Source organism: Pimephales promelas, chromosome 13 (assembly GCF_988280905.1).
Source record: "Pimephales promelas chromosome 13, fPimPro1.hap1.1, whole genome shotgun sequence".
NCBI classification, from domain to species: domain Eukaryota; kingdom Metazoa; phylum Chordata; class Actinopteri; order Cypriniformes; family Leuciscidae; genus Pimephales; species Pimephales promelas.
In genome coordinates this window covers 23,934,665-23,958,797 of record NC_142781.1, presented here as the reverse complement: position 1 = coordinate 23,958,797, position 24,133 = coordinate 23,934,665, and the positions used below count along the sequence as shown (strand labels likewise).

Sequence of the window (24,133 nt, the reverse complement as noted above, 5' to 3'; positions counted from 1 at the left end):
TAATTCAGAGTTGAATTCACTTACTCTAACGATATAAATCCTGATGAGAACATTGATAGGGTCATTGTGAGGTGTGCTTTGGAACATTCCCATGTTCGGATCAAACCCTGACTCCCGGATGATCTCCTCAGACAGTGGTAGTTTATACATACAGAGGGATCCCTGGTTCACAAGGAGACAGATTCAAACATGAAAAATGACATTCACACTCTCATTCTGAAACCTGATATTTACATATCTTTATGTATGTGTGTGTGTGTTCTTACCTTGAATCTGCCCACAATTCTGTCATCATCGACCACATTGTGGTCATCATCATCTCCAGCCTTTCCTCTATACAGATTGAAGGTGTGGAGCCAATCCTCAAAGTTACCATACTCACACTCCAGCTCTTTATTGTACACCTGAGAATGAGATAAAGGTGTTCATATTTATATTGAAATTAGCTAAAATTGCTACAGATCACAGTTCCTTTAGCTAATATACCCTTTTCAATTAAAAGTTTGGGTTGTGGATTTTTTACTTATTGATGTTTTTAAAAGAAGTCTCACGTTCTTATCATTTATTTGATAAAAAACACAGTAAAAACAGTAATACTGTGAAATGAAAATGATCGTTTTCAGCCATTATTATTACAGTCTTCAGTGTCACATGATCATTCAGAAATTATTCTAATATGCTGATTTGGTGCACAAGTACTTTTTCTTATTATTATCACAGTTGAAATGGTTGTATCGCTTAATATTTTTGGGGAGGCCATGGTACTTTTCAGGATTGTTTCATGGTTAGAAAATTCAAAAGAACACTATTTATTTGAAATCGAAATTTTTTGACAATGAAAAAAATGATCTTACTGACTCTTGAACAGTCGTGTAAGTGCATTCTGAATTAAAGTTCTTTATAAAGCAAGAAAGAAAAACACCTCCAGCTGTAGACTAATATTTTCAAAAAGACGTACTAACCATAAGTTCATCAACTTTTGGTTTTGGAGGTCGTTTTTCTGCGCCATCATGGTTCTTCTTTTTGTCCTTGGAGCTCTTCTTGTCTTTGCTCTTCTCCTTGGGTTTGGTGCCTTTCATAGGAAATTCATCAGCTTTGATCTCTGAGGTTATGGATGAATGGACACAGGTATAGATGGAAATGAGAAACGGATGAGCATGACACCTACGAGGCTAATTTGAATGGACGTTTGTAATGATGAACAATGATGTTTTCAAGTCATAAGAGCTATTTTAAACACTCAAACTAACATGGATTGTGTATAATTTACAAGATGGATCTCTTCATTAAAAACATTCATTAAATACTTTAAATACTCTTCATTCATACATTAAAATTCAATTGAATTACAAGTAATATATGGAAAAAATTGATCCCAAAGTGAAGATTATCATAGCTTGTAAACGTTTGTGTCCAACTTTCATGGCATGAAAAAGATCAGTATAACTGGGTTTAAGTCATGACAACAATAGTGATGGATGATATGATGGGTGATAGTGTTTATCAGAACTGTGTCCTGTGGTTACCTGCACTCTCTGCTGCTATCTCCAAATCTTCTCTTTCCTCTGCCTCTGCCAGAGCAGCCTCCTGGGCTCTGAGATTCTGCATTCACAGAAAGTTCAAATAAAAATGTACAGTATATATCAAATGTAAAGAATCTTTACTAAGTTGAAATTTAAAGACATCTCCTCCCCACCTCCATCATAGTCTCTATGGAGGCAAAGTATTTGGACCACCAATCCAACATGCTCTCATCCGGCTCATCTTCCTCCACATCTTCTCCCTTCTTCTTCTTCTTTTTCTTTTTTTTCTCTTTCTCCTCCTCGTTCTGTTAGCACAAAGGATATTGTGATGTTTATTTGATAATAAATGTAATGTGTTTACAGCGATTAAATCCAACTTAATGAAAATTAAATCTAAAACATTTAAATCTGTCTAAACCAAACCAAGACTTACCAAGTCAACTTTAACAACAGCATCGGTGGTCTACAAGGACAGGGCCACACAAAACATTCATCAAATACAAACATCCACAAAAGATTCTACAATAACATACTAGCATGTTGTTAAAGTCACCATGAAATCTGGAATGTGCAAAATAAATCATTATAAATGATTTATTGTGCACATTATTGTTATTTTTATTTATTTACCGGTATGTTCTGCCCCTGTAATGTTTAATCAAAATATTGCAATTCCTCTATCACAATTTCCATTTCATGCCAACTTTAAAATGGGACATTAAACTTAAAGCAGTAAAACGAACAGAACCACAGTAGGAACAAAAATACTCAAAGCCAAGCAGTTTTCTAAAATATAACAGCACGGCACATCTACTCACAGCATCAATCTTGACAACCGTGTCCATCTTCTTAATGTTGGGTTCAGGGTCCATATTGACCACAATATCACCTGAGGGATAAGAAATGGGACGGGAATGGGGGCGGGAATGAGACGTCCCATTGGTGAGAGCCATGTAGCCATTGGCCAGTCTAGCTGGAGTGGGTAGGGTCATAAGATTTAGCAACCAATGACCCAAGACCAGCACCAGGACAGAGAGGTTAAGACCATGAAGAGGGAAAGGAAGAAGAAATAGAGAAAAGGATGAAGAAGTCAGAAAAGCTAGAAAAAGAAATGGTCTGCACAAAGAATTCAAAATAAATAAAAAATTTTTTAAAAACGATAGACTGTAAATGCCTTTCTTTATTCACACTACCCTTCAAAAGGTTGGGGTTGGTAAGGTTTTTCTTTTGAAATTTTTTTTTTAAAGAAATCTCTTATGCCCATGAAGACTGCACTTATTTGACCAAAAATACTGTAAAACAGCAATATTGTGAAATATTATTACAAATGAAAATAACTTTTTACTTTTATATGTAATTTAATCCTGTGACGGCAAAGATCAGCATCATCGCAAGACGCTTCAGTGTCACATGATCCTACAGGAATCATTCTAATATGCTGATTTGGTTTCTTTTAATTACTAATGTTTAAAATAATTGTGCTGCTTATTTTTTCAGGATTCTTTGATCAATAGAAAGTTGAAAAGAACAGCATTTTTAAACAGAAATCTTTTGCAACATTTTAAATGTTGATGTTGATCAATTTCCTGCATCCACATAAAAGTTTGACCAGCTTGACATTTATGTCAGATGGCATGTTTAATGAATGTTAAGTAATTTGTCATCTTTGCATGCTAGAATTTAGTTATCATCATAAACAAAATTGTTCTTATACAAATATGAATTAGAAAAGCATTGGGAAAGTTACAATATTTTGCATTGTTATACTTAATTACAGATTTATGTCTATATGTGTATATGACAGGTACCTGTGTGAGCCCAGTTGTTAGCAGTCTTGTCTGGGGGGCTGTAGATGAACTTGCGAAGGCTGGTCACAGCATGAGACCCAACCAAGGTGTAGCGTCCAAATGCCCTACAGTCCACCACCCGAATATTGAGGGGTGGATGGAGTAGCTCATTTTCTGGCAGATCCTGCAGCACAAGATTACTTAAGTTAACTTTTTAAATTAAAAAACAGTGAAATATATAAATGTAATGTACAAATATAAATTAAATCACCACTTCAAACCACTTGACTAATGTGCTGAAGTTTGGATTCTTCTTGTAGTTCTGAATGAGGGCTGACTGAACTCCTTTCCCTGCACACTCAATGTCCACACGAGGCCTGTCCACCTGGGCCAGGTTGATTCTTTTAAGGTCCCTCAGACCCCAAAAGAGGACCTGGAGAGAAACAAAGGCTGCGGCTCAACATAACTGAAGCAAAAACGCATGAGCTTCAAATTTAGTTAACACAATTGTTAAAGGTACAATATGTAGGATTTTTGCAGTAAAATATCCAAAAACCACTAGGCCAATGTTATATATTTTGTTTAGTTGATTACTTGCAATATCCCAAACGTTTCCAACTATTTGTAAATCGTGAGACAACTGCGATTTTAACCAAGAAAACGGGTCGTGTGAGCAGGGGTGAGGGAGTCGTACTACCACAGTAACCATGGCGACAGACGTGGACAACTGGCTTATGCCTAGAGGACGCTCATGCTGTTGTTGTTTTATTCAAACATTATGGACCATGGCAAGCAGACTTTGAGACAAAAAGAGGACTAAAACAAAGATCAACATCTTTCAAGATGCTAAAAGCTCCACATCCGCGACTAACTTTGACTTCACAGAGACGCGAGTGTTGCATGTACTTAATTAGACAGGTGAGCAAATGTACATAAAACTAATCAATGTTATTTAGTTCAACATGATGAATTGTTAGAATACATGATCTGTATGTTATTTTAATGTTGATCAGCTTACTGCTATTCTCTTACAGCCAACTAACAATCTAACTAACAACATTCAACACACTAAAATACCGTTTAGTGTGATAGTGTAACTGTTAGAGCAAGTGAAACAGCGCTGCGTTACCTCAAGTTTAATTTGTCTAATAAACTGACCTGTGTGAGTATTAATTTAGCACTTGCGTGTAGTTCGGTAGAATGAAATGTCCTTATTCCTTAATATCTGTGGGACTCACGTTGTGTGTGGCGCTGGTATACGTCTCTCATTAGCAATCACGCCCTGCTTCACACCACAGTCATGTTAAAAACATAATTGTATTCACTCATCCATAAAAGATCCATCAGCTTGACGACAAGATCCATAATTACGCTTAATGCATCAATATACACTTTGTTATTGTAAGAGGATAGCGACCCCCTGGTGGCGAAAAATACTACATATTGTACCTTTAACAGTCTTATTGTAGCGTTCTACGGCTATTTTCACCTCTATGCGATATCTGCTGAGAACTGGTCTTATGCCCAATGGAACAGGCAGGATGGGCCCGCGGTCAGAATCAGTTGGGCCATCAATTGGAGGAAGTGCTGCCCGCCCTGCTGGACCAATCTGTGGATAAACAGATATTACAGAATGAAAATATATAACTCATTAACTGATGAAATAATAAAGTAATTACTGACTGATAATAATACTGATTAAATCCTCTTTTTTGCCAAACCCCTACCATGCCTTGAAAAACAGTAAAAAGAAAAGCACAGCAATAGCGGAGAGGATGAAGTCACTTAGACAAGAAAGGAAAACAAAGACAAGAATTAAAGAGGGGGGAATGTGATTTTGTTTATTGCACCTTGATTTGAGGCACTGCAAAGTCATGGACAGCAATGAGAGCCCTTCTGATCTCCTCATCATCATAAGGAATCTGTCAAGAATTCCATGGAAGTGTAAAGCAGAAAGATAGGACAGTGATGGGAAATGACATAAAAAGATCAAGAATCAAAGATAAATGAGAGGAAAAGAAACAGAGTGGTCTGTATATGTGCTATTTAAGCAACATTTACTGTATGAACAGATAGGCCAAGCATTGACAGAGTCCATTCAGGATTGGAGCATGTACATGTTGATCACAACCACTGTGTACAGGCCCCACCTGCAGTAGTTCAAAAGCAGCCAACAGATCTCCTGCAGTGCAGTTTCCTCTGTAGATTTGATAGTACTCCAGCTGGGGGGGAAACCGCGGCGGCCCGTAGTGTTCATCAACCATCTTAGTTAGTGGCTTTGCAAATGTTCGCCCAATGAACTCTGCTTTCCCCTGTATGCCACACACACACACACACACACACACACACACACAAAAAAAAAACATGACAGTTACACTACCGCCTCTGAACACCAGGGGTCAGTGTGGCCACATTGTAAAATCACTTTCACATTAGGGCTACTGTTTTGCTGGGTCTTTGAAGGGATACTCCACTTTTTTTGGAAATAGGCTCATTTTACTACTCCCAAAGAGTTAAGCAGTTGAGTTTTACCATTTTCGAATACATTCAGCAGATTTTCTGATATTTAGAAGAATATCAGTAACCAGTATCTGGTCTCGTTGACTTCCATAGTAGGAAAAAATATATACTATGGAAGTCAATGGGACCAAAAACTGTCTGGTTACTGATATTCTTCTAAATATCAGAAAAATCGGCTGAATGAATTTGAAAATGGCAAAACCCAACGTTTAACTCTGGGGGATTTGTAAAATGAGCCTAGTTTCAAAAAAAGTGGAGCATCCCTTTAAAATCAATCTTTGGTGGTCAATTTTACATTTTTGTTAAATGTAGAACATAAAGGTTTGCTTTCACAGAAGTCAAATTCTGCAATTGGTTGGTTTCTTCATCTATGCTCAATCCTTCTCTAAATTTAAAAAATGATCATTTATATTATATCTGACCTTGGCATTCAGCTGTCAATAAAATAAACCACAGCAATGATTACTACAAACTACTGTAGAGACTACAACTACAAAGAAACATCAAGTTGAACGGTCACAACCAAGGGAATGCAAGAGGTAGTTTATTGCCACAGGAAATTGTGTTTTTATCACCAATTAATGGAAATGGTGACTTGAGACTTGATCTTGTTTTTGGGACAGATTCCCAAGCAATCTCACTTCTTGCATGCCTTGTTGCATTCAGCTATCTATGCAAACACAGATTGACAGCAGTGTTGAAATGTGTTCACACTCTACTTAGCCAAAACGTCGTCCAACAAAAGGGCAGGACCAGAAGATTTTAAACAGGAAGAAACATCAAGTCAGGACAATAGGGCACATTTTCACACACTCTTATTGTGACGCACAACAGATTCTGACAACAGATTTGCCCACTGAACTAGCAAACAACAGATCATTTGGGATTTTTTGCTTTTATTTGTGACTATATAGGCTAAGACTTATATAAACTTACCACAGTGTCTTGGTCATATAGTTCAATAACTATGATTGGAGGGTCGTCACGGAGTTCACCAGCCTCACCGTAGAGTTCAACATTATCAAATACGAGCAACTGATCCCATGTAGGACACAGAGTCTCACTGAGGACCTGAAATTTACCACATACATGGATGATTCATCAATTGGGAGAACCTTTCTGCCTAAAAAAATTCTAAAATAAAAGGATATAGTATCTTTAGACTTGTTAATGTAATTACTTTTTCCTCATTTAAAGAGTAATTTCTTTAGTTTGACATTTGTGAACAAAACTATAAAAAAAATTAAAATAGCGGTTACAACCATTACGGCAAGCATTTTAGAAAACAATATTACATGTATTAATATATATAATACGTTTCTATAAATATATTTATATATGATGTATACATTTAATTTAACACTTATAAAACATAGTGAATGAAATGTTTATAAAACATTTTAAGGACTTAAAGTGCCTCTACTGAAGAGTACCCACAGTATTTGTGCACAGAGAACAGCATTAAATCAGACAAAACCGGTTCCATCGCATAACCAAAGACTTCAACACACACTCACCTCTGTCACCTGGCTGTGGGTGGAGAAAAAGACCCTTGCAAATGGGTCAGACAGGCCGCTGTTGTCAGCAGCAAACAGACTGCGAGCCTGATACATGTGTGCCCTCAGCTGAAACACCTGCTTCACTACAGAGGAGGATACAGCTTATCACATACTGCACATGTTTTAACATAAATGCAAAGAAACTAACATGTACAAACCATTAGGGCATATCTAATCTTACTGTTATAAACTAGGCTGACAGGAGGGACAGCTTGCATGCCAATTTCTTTTGCTGCTTTGTTTTCTTCAAAGCCGCTGGGCAGGCCGCTCAGGAAGTCTTTCCTCTGTTTGTTCAACCCCAGCCACAAATACATCTCCAGTTTAGCCTGAACTGTCCAGCCAGCATGCCCAAAGCCTTTCTTTCCAGGCAGCTATATTGAACACAAACACCCAATGCAGAACTTTTACATCAATAATATTCAACCTGATTTAAATAACACATTTATTTGTAGGAAGAAATATGAAAATGGGATATAAATTGAGAGTTACCCTGAGAAAAACAGCTTTAACTTTCCCACAGTCTTTGCCCATCTCTTCGTCAACAATCGAGAAGAGGATGTCTTTGGAGGGTATGCGGGCGTATGCTATGCGCTTGTTGTTGCTAATCATCCATATGAACACGTCAGGGATGCTGTGCTGGGGCTTAGAGGAAAATAAACAAAAACGGTGAGCCTGAGATGCCGATGGTGTATAGAGAATTAAGGTAACGTGATTCCTTTTACCTCATCTGCCAGGAAACGAAGCCTATGAAGGAAATTCAAAACTAGCTTGAGTTTTTCGCGAACTGTGTTTCTCTTCACTTGTGAGCGAATAGTCTTAGCCTGCTGACTCATACTCTCCTAGGAACAATATAACCATGTAAATTACATTCGACATCCAAACAGCAGTTTTTAATGTCGAAACTGAGACCAAATACGTTGAGTAGGTTTACCATCTCTCTCATACAGGACTTCAGCCTCTCCTTGTCCAGCTTGGTTCTTCCGGATAGATTCTGATCTTTGTTTGCCAGTGTAACAAAACGGCTTAAATTGTGGAGAATAGGGTGGGAAAAGTCAAAAGATTGCTGATTATGCTGTATAGACTTTAACTTTGATTGTTTAGATTCACTTCTACATTGTCTCACCTGCAACTTGTGCTGAGTTCTTCTAATACACCCCTAAGTCTGCGTTCTGGATACGCCTTCTCTGTTTTTATGATTTCTTGAACATCATTCAGACCTTCCTCCTGTTAACAAAGAAAGAAACGTGCATGCTTAAACACTATAACGATGTTTTACAAAAATAACCCTGAAAACTCCTGCTTAGGAGAAGGAGATTGACAGGATAACAGTCACATAGCAATTTTAGGAGGAGCCTGACCAGTTTATCTGCAATCTTGTCCATTATATTGGAGTTGTAGAGCCGTCTCCTCTGGTCCTGCCACCAGCTCTTGATGTAAATGCAGGGTTTCTTTTCAAAGTAAGGCAAGTGGAAGTAATTTCTGTAAATCGAGCAAAATGGACAGTTCAGTTCCAAGACACAAAGCTAAACAACAGCTATGAAAAAGTGTGATCTGCAAATATAAAAAAGGGATTTTGACACACTGCATTTGTTATACTAGTAACAGTGTAAAGGTTTTGCTCAAAACCATCATTTCCAGATGTTTGAAGACTCAATATTTCCTTGACATTTTATCTTTTTCCTTTCCCTAACCTCTGACCTGTCAGTGATAACTGGTTTCATAGGAGGGGTGGACGGCACAGACAATAAATCTCCATCATCCTCTGCCTCTTCATCGCTAGAGTTGTGGATGAGCTCAGACTCCTCTTCCTCACTTTCTCCTCCACCCTCTTTCTTCTTCTTTGTTGATCCAGGCTTGCTCACGCCATCTATCTGGTTACCATAGTTACCTAAATGGAAAAAATATGTACATGTGGAGCTGTAAATGTTTTATTTTTGATGTGTTGAATTTACTGAAGCATTGGCTGACTAAGTACATTGAAGAGTCAAAGTTTTGAAAGGTATTTTAAATTAAGCTCACCGATAGTGACTTCAAAGCTGATGGGTTTATCTCCAATTTTCCTGTCTATCATTGTGGCTTCCAAGAATGACCCGAAAAGGAAAAATTCCTCCATCTTCCCTGTGGCACTCTGAAAAAAAAAAAAAAAAGATCTTTAAAGGTCAGGATGCAAACATTGATTTTATATTAAAAAAGATAAAAAGACTGTTTCTGTGACCTTTTATTTCACAGCACTGGCACAACACAGCATTCTCAGACATGTCTAAGTTGCGTGTGAACTCATAAAATCATAATTGACTTGAGATGTTGGCAGCTCAGTGCTGCAAATTCAACCCAGCAGGAGTTTCCTCTCATCTAAATATATAATCTTTGATCCAATAAAACATTCAGCCTCTTATCACCCTCTTATATTCACTGTTCTTAGCAGAAAAAAAGAATTGAATCCATGCTCTTTCTTTTCCTACTGTAGTTACAGCAACTGATTGCTCATACAAAATCTATTTCAAAAGTGAGGGAATCACTTTTATTATAACTACGGCAGTTTAGTAGATAGTTTCTGTCATTCATACAATACAAAAGTTGAATTTAAAATAAATTCCCATATACTAAATGAGAATAAGGACTGACGTTCCAAAATGACGACAAAGCACCATTTAAGAGTCACAAAAATGGTTTATTTAACTTGTACTATATTTTAGCACTAATATAGCACTATATTTTAAGTCTTTTAAAGCCAAACAAAAGCTTTGTGCGAGAAACAGACTGAACGTTATAAATGGAAACTGTCGCAGATTTTTTTAAATGAAGTAGTAATGCTCGATTTGTAAATTATTTGTATTTTTGAGTAAAATCTTTTCAAACAATGTTGATCCACTTGTTTTGCTCATTAAATGATTTGCTCATTAAATGGACTTATCTGGTTCCGTAACACAAAGATGGATGCGAAGACTGTCAGGTGAATAGTGACTTACATTTCAGTGTGTTCTAGTGTTGTCAGTTGTTATGATACTGGAATTTCCAAATTCGATACGATACCTTGAAATATATATTTTCAATACCATTATCGAAACCATGGTGAGAACTGCCATATATACCTCCATAGAGATAATTAGTTATCTCATAATTTTTTTTAATATTTTGGGTAATCTGGTTGCAATACCTTACGCACAGAAGCTATTGCAGGAGGCTATTTGAATCGATGAACTAAATTTACAAAAAGACACAAGTAAATAATAAACAGTCAGTAATAAAATAAGAACAAATAAACAACTTGCAAACAATAGCACAAATAAATACAATAGAATGAAATAAACATGGCTTTAAGTTGTTTAGATGGGTCTAACAGTAGTATTCAGGAAAGAAATACTACAGAAATGGCAGTAATCCAATGTTATTAAATACAGATACTCACAATTAAAGTTATAGAAGTTATTCAGTCAAGAGCAGCAAGTGATTTTCTTTCTTTTTTTGTTCTTTGATTAACATGACAGACAGCAGCAGATTTATTAGCCTGCCACATCTGGGGGTTTGTGCACAGCTGTCAGGCAACATGACCATCAAGGGCCAAACATTTTATTTTTATTTTTTATTTTTAGGTGTGACATATTAAGACCTGTCCAGGGATAGCAGATGTAAAATAACCTTTTGGCTAATTCTGGCATACTATACATGTATTTATGTATTATTAGTGTGCATTGTCCCTGTTAAATAAACCTGAAAATAAATACAAATCAGAATAAAGCTACAGCACTGACACTCAACTGTAACTGGCTGAATGTATGCTTACTCAAAAGTGTGAGGGACAGAATCACCTCCCCGCGGCTGCTACTGTACACCCCTGTCTATAGCTTGGATTAATGCACAGGCTTTTAAAGCACCAGGTTAGTAATGCCATGAAGAGCAATTGGGACTACCAGCATCCTATGTTTGCCTCTTCATTGAGTGTGATAACAAATATTGCTCTTCAGTAAAATGCATCAGACAATCAATAGTTGCTCCCAGAGGCCACACAAAATCACAGACAGCTGGACTCCCACATCAGCAATGACTTTTTGTCTGAGGAAACAAAGCTTGGCCTTGTAATTTCCCAGTGGGCAGTTGATATTTCAAATAATCTAGACTGAGCTGTAATCAATCTGTCTTCAGATATGGTACAAGAGGTTCAGAAGGTTACAGATGCCTGGGACAAGATGGAATTTGAGTTTTTAAACACCGTACAATATGTAGGCCCGCAAAATAACCTATGTGTAATGTCATGGTGGGACAGGTACTGTAAGTATAGAATTAGTTAGGATTTAGAGATTTCAGTTCTGATCGCTCAAGTGAAATGTCACAGTGTTTTGACCCAATCTATAAAGAAGGAATAATAAGGAACCTCACCTCTGAGATGTTGGACACTGGCTCCATTTGTACCTCGGTAGAGCTTATTATCTCTGTGGAAGAGGTGTCCAGGATCTCCACTGCAATGCTAATGAGGAGGCGTGCCCTGAAGGAAACACCCTCCCCCAGCCCCTCGTTCAGGTCCTGGTGCTCATCCATCAGGGTGTAGTTGCGGGTAGAACCATACATATTCACCCAAGCTGGGCCCATAGTGGGCAAGAACCCTGGGGAGAGATGGAAGAGCAGTCAATTCCAGTGTCTTTTGTTTTTAGAGATCCACTCAAGCACTGTTTATGGATGTACACACATTCGTGTTCCATTGGGACAGATAACTGGTACCTTTGTCTCCATCATTTGAAATCTTGCGTAGATCGATGAAATGGGTTCCTATGGCAACATCATTCACCTTGTCTGAATCACGGATCTGAACTTTCAAACGCCTACACAAAGGTGGGAACATCTCAGTGAAGACTATTTGCTCATTCCAGATGGGCTCGTAGCTGCTCTTCTGAACTGACGTTTTACCCTGCATGTGTAAGGTGTCATAAGAAATGTGTATAATTAAAAAAATAACGGTTGCAAAAAGGTGAGGAAATGGATCTATTCGTGAAAGTTTAAATATTTATTACCAAAAACTCAGAACTAGAAACAGAACAACCGTTAATATCGTGATGTGAACGGACAAAGAACTCAAAGAAAGGCAGAGACAAATTTATCAACTAAATGAATGACTGGTGTAACGGATAATCAAACAATGAAAAACCATGGGAAGTAACTAACAGAAAACTAGGACACATGACAAACCCAGGCAAAATACAAACAAACAAGAGAATCCCTTACAATAGTAATTTTTCTCAATGTCTAATATATAAAATTGGATGGATAAAAATATTGATCTCTTACGGAGAGTCTTTAGGACTTTCTTACCTTCTGCCCTGCAAACTGCACTAGGGCATAAGGGTCCACAAGGTCCCTGTTCTCCCCGATAAAAGCTTTCTTCACGTTGGCCAAGATACTCGTGTTCATTTTAGGTAGTCCCTCGGCTCTATAAATCTTGACATAAAACCGAGCCCACTGTCTCTCTGATGGAACACCCTCCGGTAAAAGAAGATTTCTGTAATACATCATAACGAATATGAGAACAGACCAAGGTGACACTCAAATAAATAAATGAACAAATTAATAAATAAATGTATAAATAAATCATATAAATAACGCATCAGATGGTATGGTATGCAGTTTACACTTTTGTTCATGAACATTTGGGAATCTAAAGTACACTCAAATTTATAAATGCATGTAGGAATGTTTATGTATGAATATATCTGTTTCTAACCCCTCTATGTCATCCTCATCTGTTTCATTGGCCTTGTGGGGAGTCTTGATATTGTCTCCTTTTCCAACGACTGCAATGTCACACTTAACGTAACCTTTGCAGCCAGCTGTGATGTCATCAGGGTCGGACAGCATTGCCCATTTGTGATGGAACTGATGCTCTGTAATGTACAAGTACCAATTAATAGTCTTTTTCCTATCTAATAAGTACATATCTTACTTATTTCAATGGTTACTCACCAGCTTGTGAATAAACAGTTCCCACATCTAGTTTGAAGGTGCCTACCAGGGTCCCACTTCGTAGAAGGTTTTTAGAATGTATTACCTTAAATTTAGAAACAGAAATACAACAGTTTTCCAATGAGTTTTTATTTTATTTATAATACATACAATCATCTGCTGGAAGACGTGAAAAGATAATGTAAAGAGGATTAATCTACTCACTGATATCTTCAGGATCTTGTCAAACATGACATCTGGAGGCACGTGGAAGTCAAAGACAAAGTACTGTTGAGAGATAGAGAAAAAAAATGTATATAATGTCTGGATAAGAAGTTTATAAAGCTAGGTTGTTTTATGGATTCAAGATGAGTGGCGTGCTCAATTCCTTTTAAAAAAGTTTAACCTGGGTGCTCTTCGGTCCAAGGTAGGACATCTAGGATTTGTTAAGCAAGGAGTGCCTCGGTCATCAGAGATTTCTTTCTCTACTGTCTCAAAGCGAGGTTGTTTATCATATAAACAATGTGGGTGGATTTACATGTTATTTAAGTATTGATTCTGAAAAATATCATGAAAAAACGACAAGATAGCCTCTTTAGAGGTAGATTCTTGCAGTTCTAATCCGTTATACACTAGACGTGTCAGTAAACAGACTGCCAAACTGTCTGAAATGACAGAATTCTTTGCTCAGATTTTTCAGCAATGTGAATCTAACCTCATTGTAGTAGGGGCAGTTTGTAGACTCCTTCATTGATGTATACTTCTTTTCCTCTCCAATTTCGACACAAACCACAGGGTCCATGTTCAAACCAACCAACTGACGGGCCTCGATTACTGTAACACTGATCTGAAAGACATTTCAATCGGAATATTATCTAAATAAATTGATTAAAAATAATTATATATCTGGGGGGGAGAGTATAAACCACTCTGTTGGTGTGTGTCAGACGCTGATTAAGAATGATGAAGCTGTGTTTAGGTGGGAGGGGAATGTGTTATGCCAAGGGCTAATTAGTTAAGTTTGCTTTAGGGAATCAAATGACAAATGAGCTACAGTTTTCTATTGAATAACAGAATCATAAAGTAAATATATGCAAAGTATGCATATGTACAAATAAAGCCAAACTTTGGAAGGAAAATCAGTAAGTTTCAGTTTTTAAGTGACCATCTTATTCAGGTTTGCACAGTTAAAATTAACCACCAAATTGCGTTCGTTCTCATTTCTGCAACATTTGTGCCGTCTTTATTATACCCTCCAAAGCGACGAGTCGCCTTTAAACAAATAAACTTCTCTCCACAGAAACTTGCTTCCAGAAGAACACTTATTGCTACAGTGATTTATTCCTGCAAAGTGCAAACGAGTCCCAGAAGTTAATGTAGGACAAAAAAGGAAAAGCAACTTCCAGCATAATATGTACAGCCTAAGATAAGGAAATTAAAAAAAGGCCTAAAAACACTTACACAGCACACAAACTGTATATGGATTTCCTGCATGTAAAGGAATTACACAGTGCCAGAACTGAAACAAATTTGCAATTCAACAGCTCAACACAACAGCCATGCAGAGGACAATTAGTAAGCAAACATAAAAGGCTTCTCTGAAAAACTGAAGCTCAAGGCCAATGTTGTTTATTTGGGACTGCTCTGTATATTCAGGGCTTTAATGCAGAATGCACTACTCAAGGATAAATGCCACTGGTTTAATAGGCCGTGCAGTTACTGTGCTTTTGTCTCTCTTCATACCTGATAATCCACAGGACGCCCTGAACTGGGCTCCATCTTAATGTCAGGTTTTGATCTAAAAAACAAAAACAAGAAGTGAAGATCAAGCTTCATGAAATACATTTGAACTAAGCCTGTCAATTAATTAGTCGATTTAATCAAATTACACATGTTATGTTGAACCAGGTCTCCAATGTGACTATTCAAACGCATCACATTTATCACATTTAAAATAATAATAATTAAAATAACAAATATTTGCCAATTTCCCATTTTTAAACTCCAAATATTGTTCTTTCTTTACTGAAGAACTGAACAAGATTTGAAAAAAAAAGCTTTCAAAAAAAAAGAAATACTGAGGTTTTTATTCACTGTGACCTTTTGAAAGGATGCAAACAGATAAACTTGTGTACAGCTTTAAAAATACACATTGCGCACATCAGATATGTGACCTTTTGTTGGAGACGTTAGTGGTCACTGCAGTAACAGAGGCCAGTGATATTGTATCAGGGTCAATCCAACCGCCCAGACGCATAGCCTTTCGATCCAGATCTTCTGCATCCAAAATAGCTGGGTCATCTGTGCACAAGAGTACATCTGAGTTAATACTGCAGGTCTTTCCTATTGATGTCAAATGTAAAATCTCCAGTTTGTGACACAAATACTCAGTGAGAGACTGTAAAAACCATTTTAGTTTGGTTCCGATTTTCCTCTCAACTAACAAGTACATTTGCAACACTCTAATGATCAGCGATATTTACCTCCTTTTTTGTGGTCATCTTTGGAGCTACGTGTCTTGCCCAGTTTCATGGCTGAAAACACTCCTTTTCCTGTCCTACATAAAACAAACATTTGGGGAAAAAAGGTCACAATATGTTCACTGTGATTAGTTTTAAAATCACCACTACCTCTGATCCTCTCAAGCACTGAATAATTTATACCAGTTTAAACTAAGAAATATATTTATGTCACATAGATACTGTATAAAAAGCAGTCACATAAACACAAAACTTACACATACTATAGGTAAACAGTGGATAGAAATAAAAATATCCAAATATTTTCCATATACAATTTTTTGCTCTACAGGTGAAGCTTTATCTTGTAATTACACATAAAAAACAATTTATTCTCTTATAGACAGTGCTGGAGTGCAATCAAATAATCACTGCTGGAGCACGATAAGTTTTCCCATGATGGAAAATTTCTGTGATATTTATCACTCAGACGAGACACTTGTTTCAACAGCGAGACCCCTCCGACAATAGACCCAGTGGTGTCCAATAACTCTGCACTGATATTATGGTGATTAGATATCAGTTCTACAAAGGCCTGATGATGTCACAGGCCGGCTGGACAAATAATGGTCCTTAATTATTCAACAAGATGGACACAATTCTCCAATTAGCTGTGATCTGCGGATATAGATACTTTCTCAGGACAAGATGAAAGAAATCCCGATCGTTTTGTTCCTTAATTTCCTTTGAGGATTTTAAACAGAGTGAAAATGTATCAGGATCACAGTGAATTATCCATTACTTGGATGAATTGCATAAATCACCAAATAATAAGACAACATCACAAATTAGGACTGATTATGGAAATGCAGTTACTTATTTCAACATTTCAAGCATTATTCTGTATTCTCTATTTGCACTGCTTTGGTGAAAGCATATCCTCTGTAATCCGTTTCGTTGAATCTTTGTCGTCATCTCAAAGTGACACTATAGAAAAAGTCTTTAGAGCTTGCAAGTTTTTATCCATTAGTAAAAATTTTAAAAGTTTTTTTTTCTAGAAGTCAAGCAATTTACTTTTTAAAGGTGGACTAACACCCTTCTAAAATACATACTGAGCTGAAGTATATATTTTCTATACCAAATATAGAAATGACATATTTAAGGTAGGCCTATTTACCAGGCATGTGCTCAGGGTGCAACAGGTCACTTATTGAATGACTGAATATATATAATAAAACACCAAATTAAGCTTTCAAATGTTTTCTTATTAACAGAACTCATGGATTAAGCAGGTTTACTTAACAAGTCTATGAACTGCAAAACAGAAGGAAGTTTCCATTAACATTGCTATGAACTCCCCAACAAAAAACACATATACAGGATACTCACCAAAAGCTGACAAGCTCCAATAGAGAAATATGTGCACTGAGCCAAATGGGGTAAAAAAAAAAAGAGAGGTATTCCTGACTAGAGTGTGTACTACATGTCCATTTTCAGTGGCTAGTCCAGATAAAAGCAATACATTTAAAATAAACACACAGGCAAAGAGACACTTCTCAAACTAAATGGGCGTCCACAATAAGGGAGAACTTGAGATGAAGCTCAGGTATGAGTGAAAAAGTAACAGGAGAGTATGTGACCTCATACACACACACACACACACACACACACACACACACACACACACACACACACACACATACATAGATACACACTCACAAGACAACACTCACTGACACTCACTTTCTTACAGATGTGACCGATACAATTACTTATATTAGATAAAGGAAATTGATGTTATTTTTATGTTATATTTTATGTTTATATAAATCTATAAAAAAATGTGGGGTCAGTAAGTTTTTTTTAAAGAAATGAAAAAAAAAAAATTCCGAAAGGATGCCTTAAATTGATCGATACTTAAAGTGATCTTGTCATATACTGTATATTAGTAAACAAAGATGTTGCATAGTTTGTACTATATAAACTTGTATTAACACAAAATATGCAAAAATCTTTGTTTACTATTCTATAATATACTTTAGATCAATATTTTCCATTTTCTCCATTCTGTAAGTATTCATTTTACCAATTATAAAAGTGCTGTATTAACTGTCCTGACTTATCAGATGTACAAATGAACAGTAACTGGACATAATAGTCTTCACCTTAACTTAAACAATGTCATCTTAGTGGCCCTAACAAAAAATAAAAATAAATAACAAACAAACAAAGAACTCTCCAGACTATGCTTGGGCTTTCATTTAGATTATGATTAGTTTGGACAAAATCGAGAAGAAAAGGCTGTATTGTATCAAGACATGATAAGGTAACCTAAGACTAATTAAATGATTTTTAGAGCGTGATGAGACCAGCTCCGTTTAATCTAAGGCTTCACTTCACCAGTCAAGGAGAAACAGGCAACCCACAGCACAATCAACAGCACAAACCACAGCACAAACAACAGCGGTTCTCTGTGTCTTTGGGACTTGTTGGAGCTAATTCTGTCTCACATGCAATATTCTTACTGAAAGTCTAGCACTACTTCCTCTATGTAGGGCAGACTTTCAGCACTAACTGTTTAGTCAAGAAAGGATGGTCAGGAAACCATCAGTCTGACAGACAGCATTGCTACAGAGAACAAAGCCAGAGTCTCAGATTGCGCTTCGAGATGCACACAATGGAGGCACTATTGTGAATGCCTAGAAGGACATTTGTGGACACTGTCAGTCTTTAAGGTAGTACTTGAGACAAATAAATAACATTTGTTTAATCCCATCATTAAATGTCAAATTGTGCACTTTCGAGTAGTTTTCATATGGTCAGCTCAGTCGATCTACATTGAGTGTCCCTTAATAAGTTAAACTTTTACAAAACAACAAGCCCACTTTGATAAAGACACTACCCCCCCTTCCCCCTGTTTACTGAAGAGTGACCTTTGCATATTATTTAGTGTGTAGGGGTGAGCTCAGGTGACATTTTATATTTTATGAGTCAAGATGCTAAATTGGTATGCACTAAAAGTCACTGATCACAAACCTGATGAGAAAGGAACTTCATTTGTATTTACTGGCATTTAGACATGATGGAATATGAGCACAAATAGAGCTGATACAGCCCACCCTTGACAGGGTATAGCGGGAAGGGATTGTCACTGATTTTGGCGGCTTCTTCGGCCAATGAAGACCAGTAAGTAAATATCATGGCATTGTATATATATATACACTCACCGGCCACTTTATTAGGTACACCTGTCCAACTGCTCGTTAACACTTAATTTCTAAGCAGCCAATCACATGGCGGCAACTCAGTGCATTTAGGCATGTAGACATGGTCAAGACGATCTCCTGCAGTTCAAACCGAGCATCAGTATGGGGAAGAAAGGTGATTTGAGTGACTTTGAACGTGGCATGATTGTTGGTGCCAGAAGGGCTGGTCTGAGTATTTCAGAAACTGCTAATCTACTGGGATTTTCACGCACAACCATCTCTAGGGTTTACAGAGAATGGTCCGAAAAAGAAAAAACATCCAGTGAGCGGCAGTTCTGTGGGCGGAAATGCCTTGTTAATGCCAGAGGTCAGAGGAGAATGGCCAGACTGGTTCGAGCTGATAGAAGGGCAACAGTGACTCAAATAACCACTCGTTACAACCAAGGTGGGCAGAAGAACATCTCTGAACGCACAGTACGTCGAACTTTAAAGCAGATGGGCTACAGCAGCAGAAGACCACACCGGGTGCCACTCCTTTCAGCTAAGAACAGGAAACTGAGGCTACAATTTGCACAAGCTCATCGAAATTGGACAATAGAAGATTGGAAAAACGTTGCCTGGTCTGATGAGTCTCGATTTCTGCTGCGACATTCGGATGGTAGGGTCAGAATTTGGCGTCTACAACATGAAAGCATAGATCCATCCTGCCTTGTATCAACGGTTCAGGCTGGTGGTGGTGGTGTCATGGTGTGGGGAATATTTTCTTGGCACTCTTTGGGCCCCTTGGTACCAATTGAGCATCGTTGCAACGCCACAGCCTACCTGAGTATTGTTGCTGACCATGTCCATCCCTTTATGACCACAATGTACCCAACTTCTGATGGCTACTTTCAGCAGGATAATGCGCCATGTCATAAAGCTGGAATCATCTCAGACTGGTTTCTTGAACATGACAATGAGTTCGCTGTACTCAAATGGCCTCCACAGTCACCAGATCTCAATCCAATAGAGCATCTTTGGGATGTGGTGGAACGGGAGATTCGCATCATGGATGTGCAGCCGACAAATCTGCGGCAACTGTGTGATGCCATCATGTCAATATGGACCAAACTCCCTGAGGAATGCTTCCAGCACCTTGTTGAATCTATGCCACGAAGAATTGAGGCAGTTCTGAAGGCAAAAGGGGGTCCAACCTGTTACTAGCATGGGGTACCTAATAAAGTGGCCGGTGAGTGTATATATATATATATATACACATATATTCAGGGTGACAGACAACACCAAATAAGGCAAACAGGTCGACACAGTAAGCTTGCGGAAGACCAGAACCTGATGCCATTATGATCTGGCATCCTTTTATACTGCTTCAGCGACGCCGTCACATGACGTGATTAGGCTACACCAATCGAGATTGAATAGTTGACTTCAGACGCTTCATGCCGAAGGCAATCCCCAATGTGTCGATCCTCGATGCAACGCGAGTTCCCTCGTAAGGGAATGGTCGTGTGCTGTACCTTGTTTCCCTCCTTCTGGATACAGTAGTTATATGCTCAATGTTAAGTCTTTATAAGTGAGTCATTGAATCATTCATTCAAACCAATTTAAAAATAAACAAATAATTCTTTCAAATTAGTTAAATATTTTTAAAATAGACAGCAGCAATTCACATTTTGTCAGGACCTCTATAAATTACATGTTATTTTGTTTAGTTGTCTATTCAGAAATTGTGAGCTCATTCCAAACAAACAAAAATTATTGTCAATTCATCCAGTCTCGTGCAGCTCTAAGCACACATAAAAAAGAACAACATTTATTTTAAATAGAAATCATTTGTAAAAGGATAAATATTTTCACTGTCACTTTTGATCAATTTAAAGCATCCTTGCTGAAAAAAAGCAATTTCTTCCCACAAAACAAATCCACTAAGTGTGCATATGTCTGTGTGTGTGATCATGCAGCTAAAATAGAGTCAATAAAAAAGTATCACTGGCCATTTCTCAACCATGACTTGGAATAAATACACAGCAATACATTTAAACAGAGATAAATGGGGTGCATTAAAAATCATAAAGCAGCACAATAAATTATGTATCACTAGAGCACTTAGGAGATCTATTGGTGTCTGATGTTAGTTTCACTGGTGACCCAAAATACTGAGCTAAACCAGGAACTCAATGCCTTTTCTTTATTTCAAATCACCAATCAGAACAAAGTTGTGGTGTAACATACAGTAACTATGACAATTAGCCTACTTTTCCCCACAAAGGTTCACTCCATAATCCTAAATATTACACATTTTAAACAATTAGACGGTTTAAACCTTATTCCAGAGACATTAATAGACTAAAGTGCTTGTTTTAATGAGTCTCATTTGAATTTGTATTGCAATTTTTTTCTGTTGAATCTGTTCAGAACAGGTAATTCTGACAGCTAAAACCAGCCTGTGAATAGATATTTAAACTAGTTTACCTGGTCTCTAAGCTGGCATTAGTTTTAGCTATTCAGCCGGCTGGTCTCCCACTTTGTCCAGCTAAAACTTTACAACAACAACAAAATATTCAAAAGAGACAAGCATAATTAACTGGGTCACACTGTGTAAGTAAACCACCTTAGGACAGAATAAAATTTGGGTTTTTTTCCCCAAGCTGGGAGGCAATTTCTGCTTTACTCTAACATGAAAGCACCTCATCTAATCCTGAAAGTAAACATACAATGTTCTCAATATGATAATGATGTTGTACACAAAAGCTGATTGAAGCTGAATGGTTCAATTGAGGTATCAAAACCTTTTCAGGTTGGTTCAATGATACAGGTGCTTTTGAGGAGCTCTTCAAATGACATGTAAAGAAAAGAACAAAAACCCTTATAAAATGAAGGAAAACAAAGGACTGTAGATTTTTCACAAAAATACTGGGTTTTTCAACCCAAATTTGGGTCAAAGACAGACAAGCCCAGACAATGGGTTAAACTGCTGGGTTTGTATATTTTTGACCCAAATTTGGGTTGAAACAAGCCAGCATTTTTTAGAGTGTACAAGTGGTTACAAATAAGAAAATGGCAATGCAAATCCATCACAGCCATTTAAATATAGCTTTGGATATAAGTCATATACTTATTCCAATGCATAAATGTACAGTTGCTGGGAAGTTATATAGTTATATACATATAGACAAACATGATTGTGCAAAATACAAGATTTCATTCAGTGTTTCTTGTGGATAATAATTCTTTTTAAAAAAAATATTAGCCATACTCTTTTTCCTGCAACTGTGGATGGACATTGGACTGTTACATACAGAATATCTGAGTATATAAGGTGCCTTTTTAGTGCAACACAGCCCACATACTCATGAGATGTGTTGGAAGAGAGAGGGGGAGGGGGGGGGTGGTCTAGTGGAGATGAGAGAGGGGTCTAGTCATTAGAGAGGACTAGCACTGAGAAGCTTCAGAAGCTACACACACACACACACACACACACACACGCACACACACACTTTCTTTATAAAGAAACTCCAAAAGAACTCACACACACTTTCAGAACTAACTAAAACTCTACAACTAAAACTTGTAATCAATAATGAAACAGCACCAGGAATTAAGTTCAAGTGAGGACAGTGGGTGACATTATTAAAAAAGCAAATGCCGGTTCCCTTTCGTTCGGGAACTCCTACGTCTCGTCGGAGGAGTGCGTCTGTTTGCTCCGTTGGTTCCCCAACAAATGGTTAACCTTGTGAGTTCCTCCATCACCCCTCCGGCACAAGGCGAGGCGGATCACCCGGCACCAGGTCTATTACCTCTTGTAGGAGTTGTTATTAGACTGGGTGGCCTTAACAGTGGTCCCTACAGTGACCCATGTCTTCCACGTTCCAGCTACCCTCCGGGTTAGCACAGTGCCTTGTCCTCGACAGTCCCGTTCTGTCATCCCTGCTGCTCTTGCGGAACAGCAGTGTGATTCTTCCTAGCTAGCTCCCGCCGTAAAGAAAACTAAGAAACTGTTTTGGCGGGAAGCTAAGCTGGGCGCTGGAAGGGGCCAGCACCATGGCGTGCTATTAGGGATCCCAATTCGTTGGAAACTCCTCCGACAAGACGCTGGGGTTCCCGAACGAAAGGGAACGTCTCGGTTACGTGTGGTAATGGGAAGAGGAGGAGGGAACAGAGACGTCTAGTCCCGTCACCATGCTTGCTGTACCATCATAAAATTCTTATGTTGGTCACACATCCAAAAAGAGTACTCTGTGATTCTGAATGCCAGTCTCCACATCGGCACGGTGATTGACAGCTGCACACTCTCCTCAAACATTGTTCATCCACGCTGTGAAGTTGATAATTTCGCAAATGACTGCAATTGCAGATTTCAAACAGAGATGGCGACAAAGAGGAAAAAAACGCCAGACTGCAGCTTTAATTAGTCAAAGAGTTAAAGATGCTGACTGCTGTGAAAATAGTACAAAACGCAAACACTTAAAAAATCATGTTCAATTATATTCAGTTCAGAATTGGAATACAATGCATCAGCATGTTTTCAAGTCTTGAAGAGCAAATTCTTGGTGTGAGCTAAAAAGCCATCTATAAAGCATCAAAGACATTGGTTTTGTGCTCACTCCTGGTCAGAAACAGGAAATATGCTGTATAAGGACTCTACACACTTTATTTGGGAGAAAATAAGCAGACTTCTCTGGTGTGTGTTTGTGTGTGACTAAGCAGCTGTCATCTATGCCAACTACACAATGCATAATAAACTATCACATCACATCCTATTTATTCAGACCTGAGCGCTTCCTTCGCTTCTCCTTTCCCTGTCTCTTCTCATTTACTGTTACCATCTGCAGTTAATTAATGCTAAATAAAAATATGCCAAAGTTGCTTTATTAGTAACTATCATCATGCATGAATATAAGGCCCATTTTCAGAGGCATCGTGAAGAGAATAGCATTTAGATACAAACTATAGGTGAATCACTTCATCTCATGACAGTGACTCCCGAGTTAAGACATGAGAAGTTGCAGTTCTACAAAAGAATGTGAAGTTTAAATGAAGACAAAATTATAGAGAAATGAGAAGGCAAGCAATGTGAATCAGAACAGAAAAACACATCACCTTTCATCACTTGCTTAAGTGAACATGAATCTAAAAAAAACGATTCCAGAA

The 24,133-nt window shown here is 37.7% G+C and overlaps 1 protein-coding gene across 22 annotated transcripts in view; it reads right to left on the bottom strand.

The window, feature by feature from the left end:
• otofa (otoferlin a) overlaps positions 1 to 24,133 on the bottom strand; it is a 78,650-nt gene that overhangs the window by 8,281 nt on the left and 46,236 nt on the right. For 12 of the 22 annotated variants that reach the window (XM_089118684.1, XM_089118683.1, XM_089118690.1 and 9 more), the window contains 32 exons: positions 15,804 to 15,877; positions 15,495 to 15,621; positions 15,064 to 15,118; positions 14,036 to 14,167; positions 13,546 to 13,608; positions 13,342 to 13,426; positions 13,103 to 13,262; positions 12,694 to 12,880; positions 12,106 to 12,292; positions 11,767 to 11,990; positions 9,409 to 9,517; positions 9,088 to 9,277; positions 8,748 to 8,868; positions 8,513 to 8,613; positions 8,321 to 8,411; positions 8,112 to 8,228; positions 7,879 to 8,031; positions 7,571 to 7,760; positions 7,348 to 7,472; positions 6,767 to 6,901; positions 5,461 to 5,622; positions 5,161 to 5,232; positions 4,800 to 4,919; positions 3,582 to 3,743; positions 3,332 to 3,494; positions 2,342 to 2,496; positions 1,957 to 1,986; positions 1,697 to 1,828; positions 1,527 to 1,602; positions 963 to 1,102; positions 267 to 404; positions 25 to 162 (listed from right to left, as the gene is read on the bottom strand). In XM_089118684.1, coding sequence (XP_088974810.1) covers positions 25 to 162; positions 267 to 404; positions 963 to 1,102; positions 1,527 to 1,602; positions 1,697 to 1,828; positions 1,957 to 1,986; positions 2,342 to 2,496; positions 3,332 to 3,494; positions 3,582 to 3,743; positions 4,800 to 4,919; positions 5,161 to 5,232; positions 5,461 to 5,622; positions 6,767 to 6,901; positions 7,348 to 7,472; positions 7,571 to 7,760; positions 7,879 to 8,031; positions 8,112 to 8,228; positions 8,321 to 8,411; positions 8,513 to 8,613; positions 8,748 to 8,868; positions 9,088 to 9,277; positions 9,409 to 9,517; positions 11,767 to 11,990; positions 12,106 to 12,292; positions 12,694 to 12,880; positions 13,103 to 13,262; positions 13,342 to 13,426; positions 13,546 to 13,608; positions 14,036 to 14,167; positions 15,064 to 15,118; positions 15,495 to 15,621; positions 15,804 to 15,877 — 4,114 coding nt within the window. The remainder of the gene's footprint in view (positions 1 to 24; positions 163 to 266; positions 405 to 962; positions 1,103 to 1,526; positions 1,603 to 1,696; positions 1,829 to 1,956; positions 1,987 to 2,341; positions 2,497 to 3,331; positions 3,495 to 3,581; positions 3,744 to 4,799; positions 4,920 to 5,160; positions 5,233 to 5,460; positions 5,623 to 6,766; positions 6,902 to 7,347; positions 7,473 to 7,570; positions 7,761 to 7,878; positions 8,032 to 8,111; positions 8,229 to 8,320; positions 8,412 to 8,512; positions 8,614 to 8,747; positions 8,869 to 9,087; positions 9,278 to 9,408; positions 9,518 to 11,766; positions 11,991 to 12,105; positions 12,293 to 12,693; positions 12,881 to 13,102; positions 13,263 to 13,341; positions 13,427 to 13,545; positions 13,609 to 14,035; positions 14,168 to 15,063; positions 15,119 to 15,494; positions 15,622 to 15,803; positions 15,878 to 24,133) is intronic. The other 10 variants (XM_089118689.1, XM_039693548.2, XM_089118692.1 and 7 more) reach the window with 6 other exon arrangements.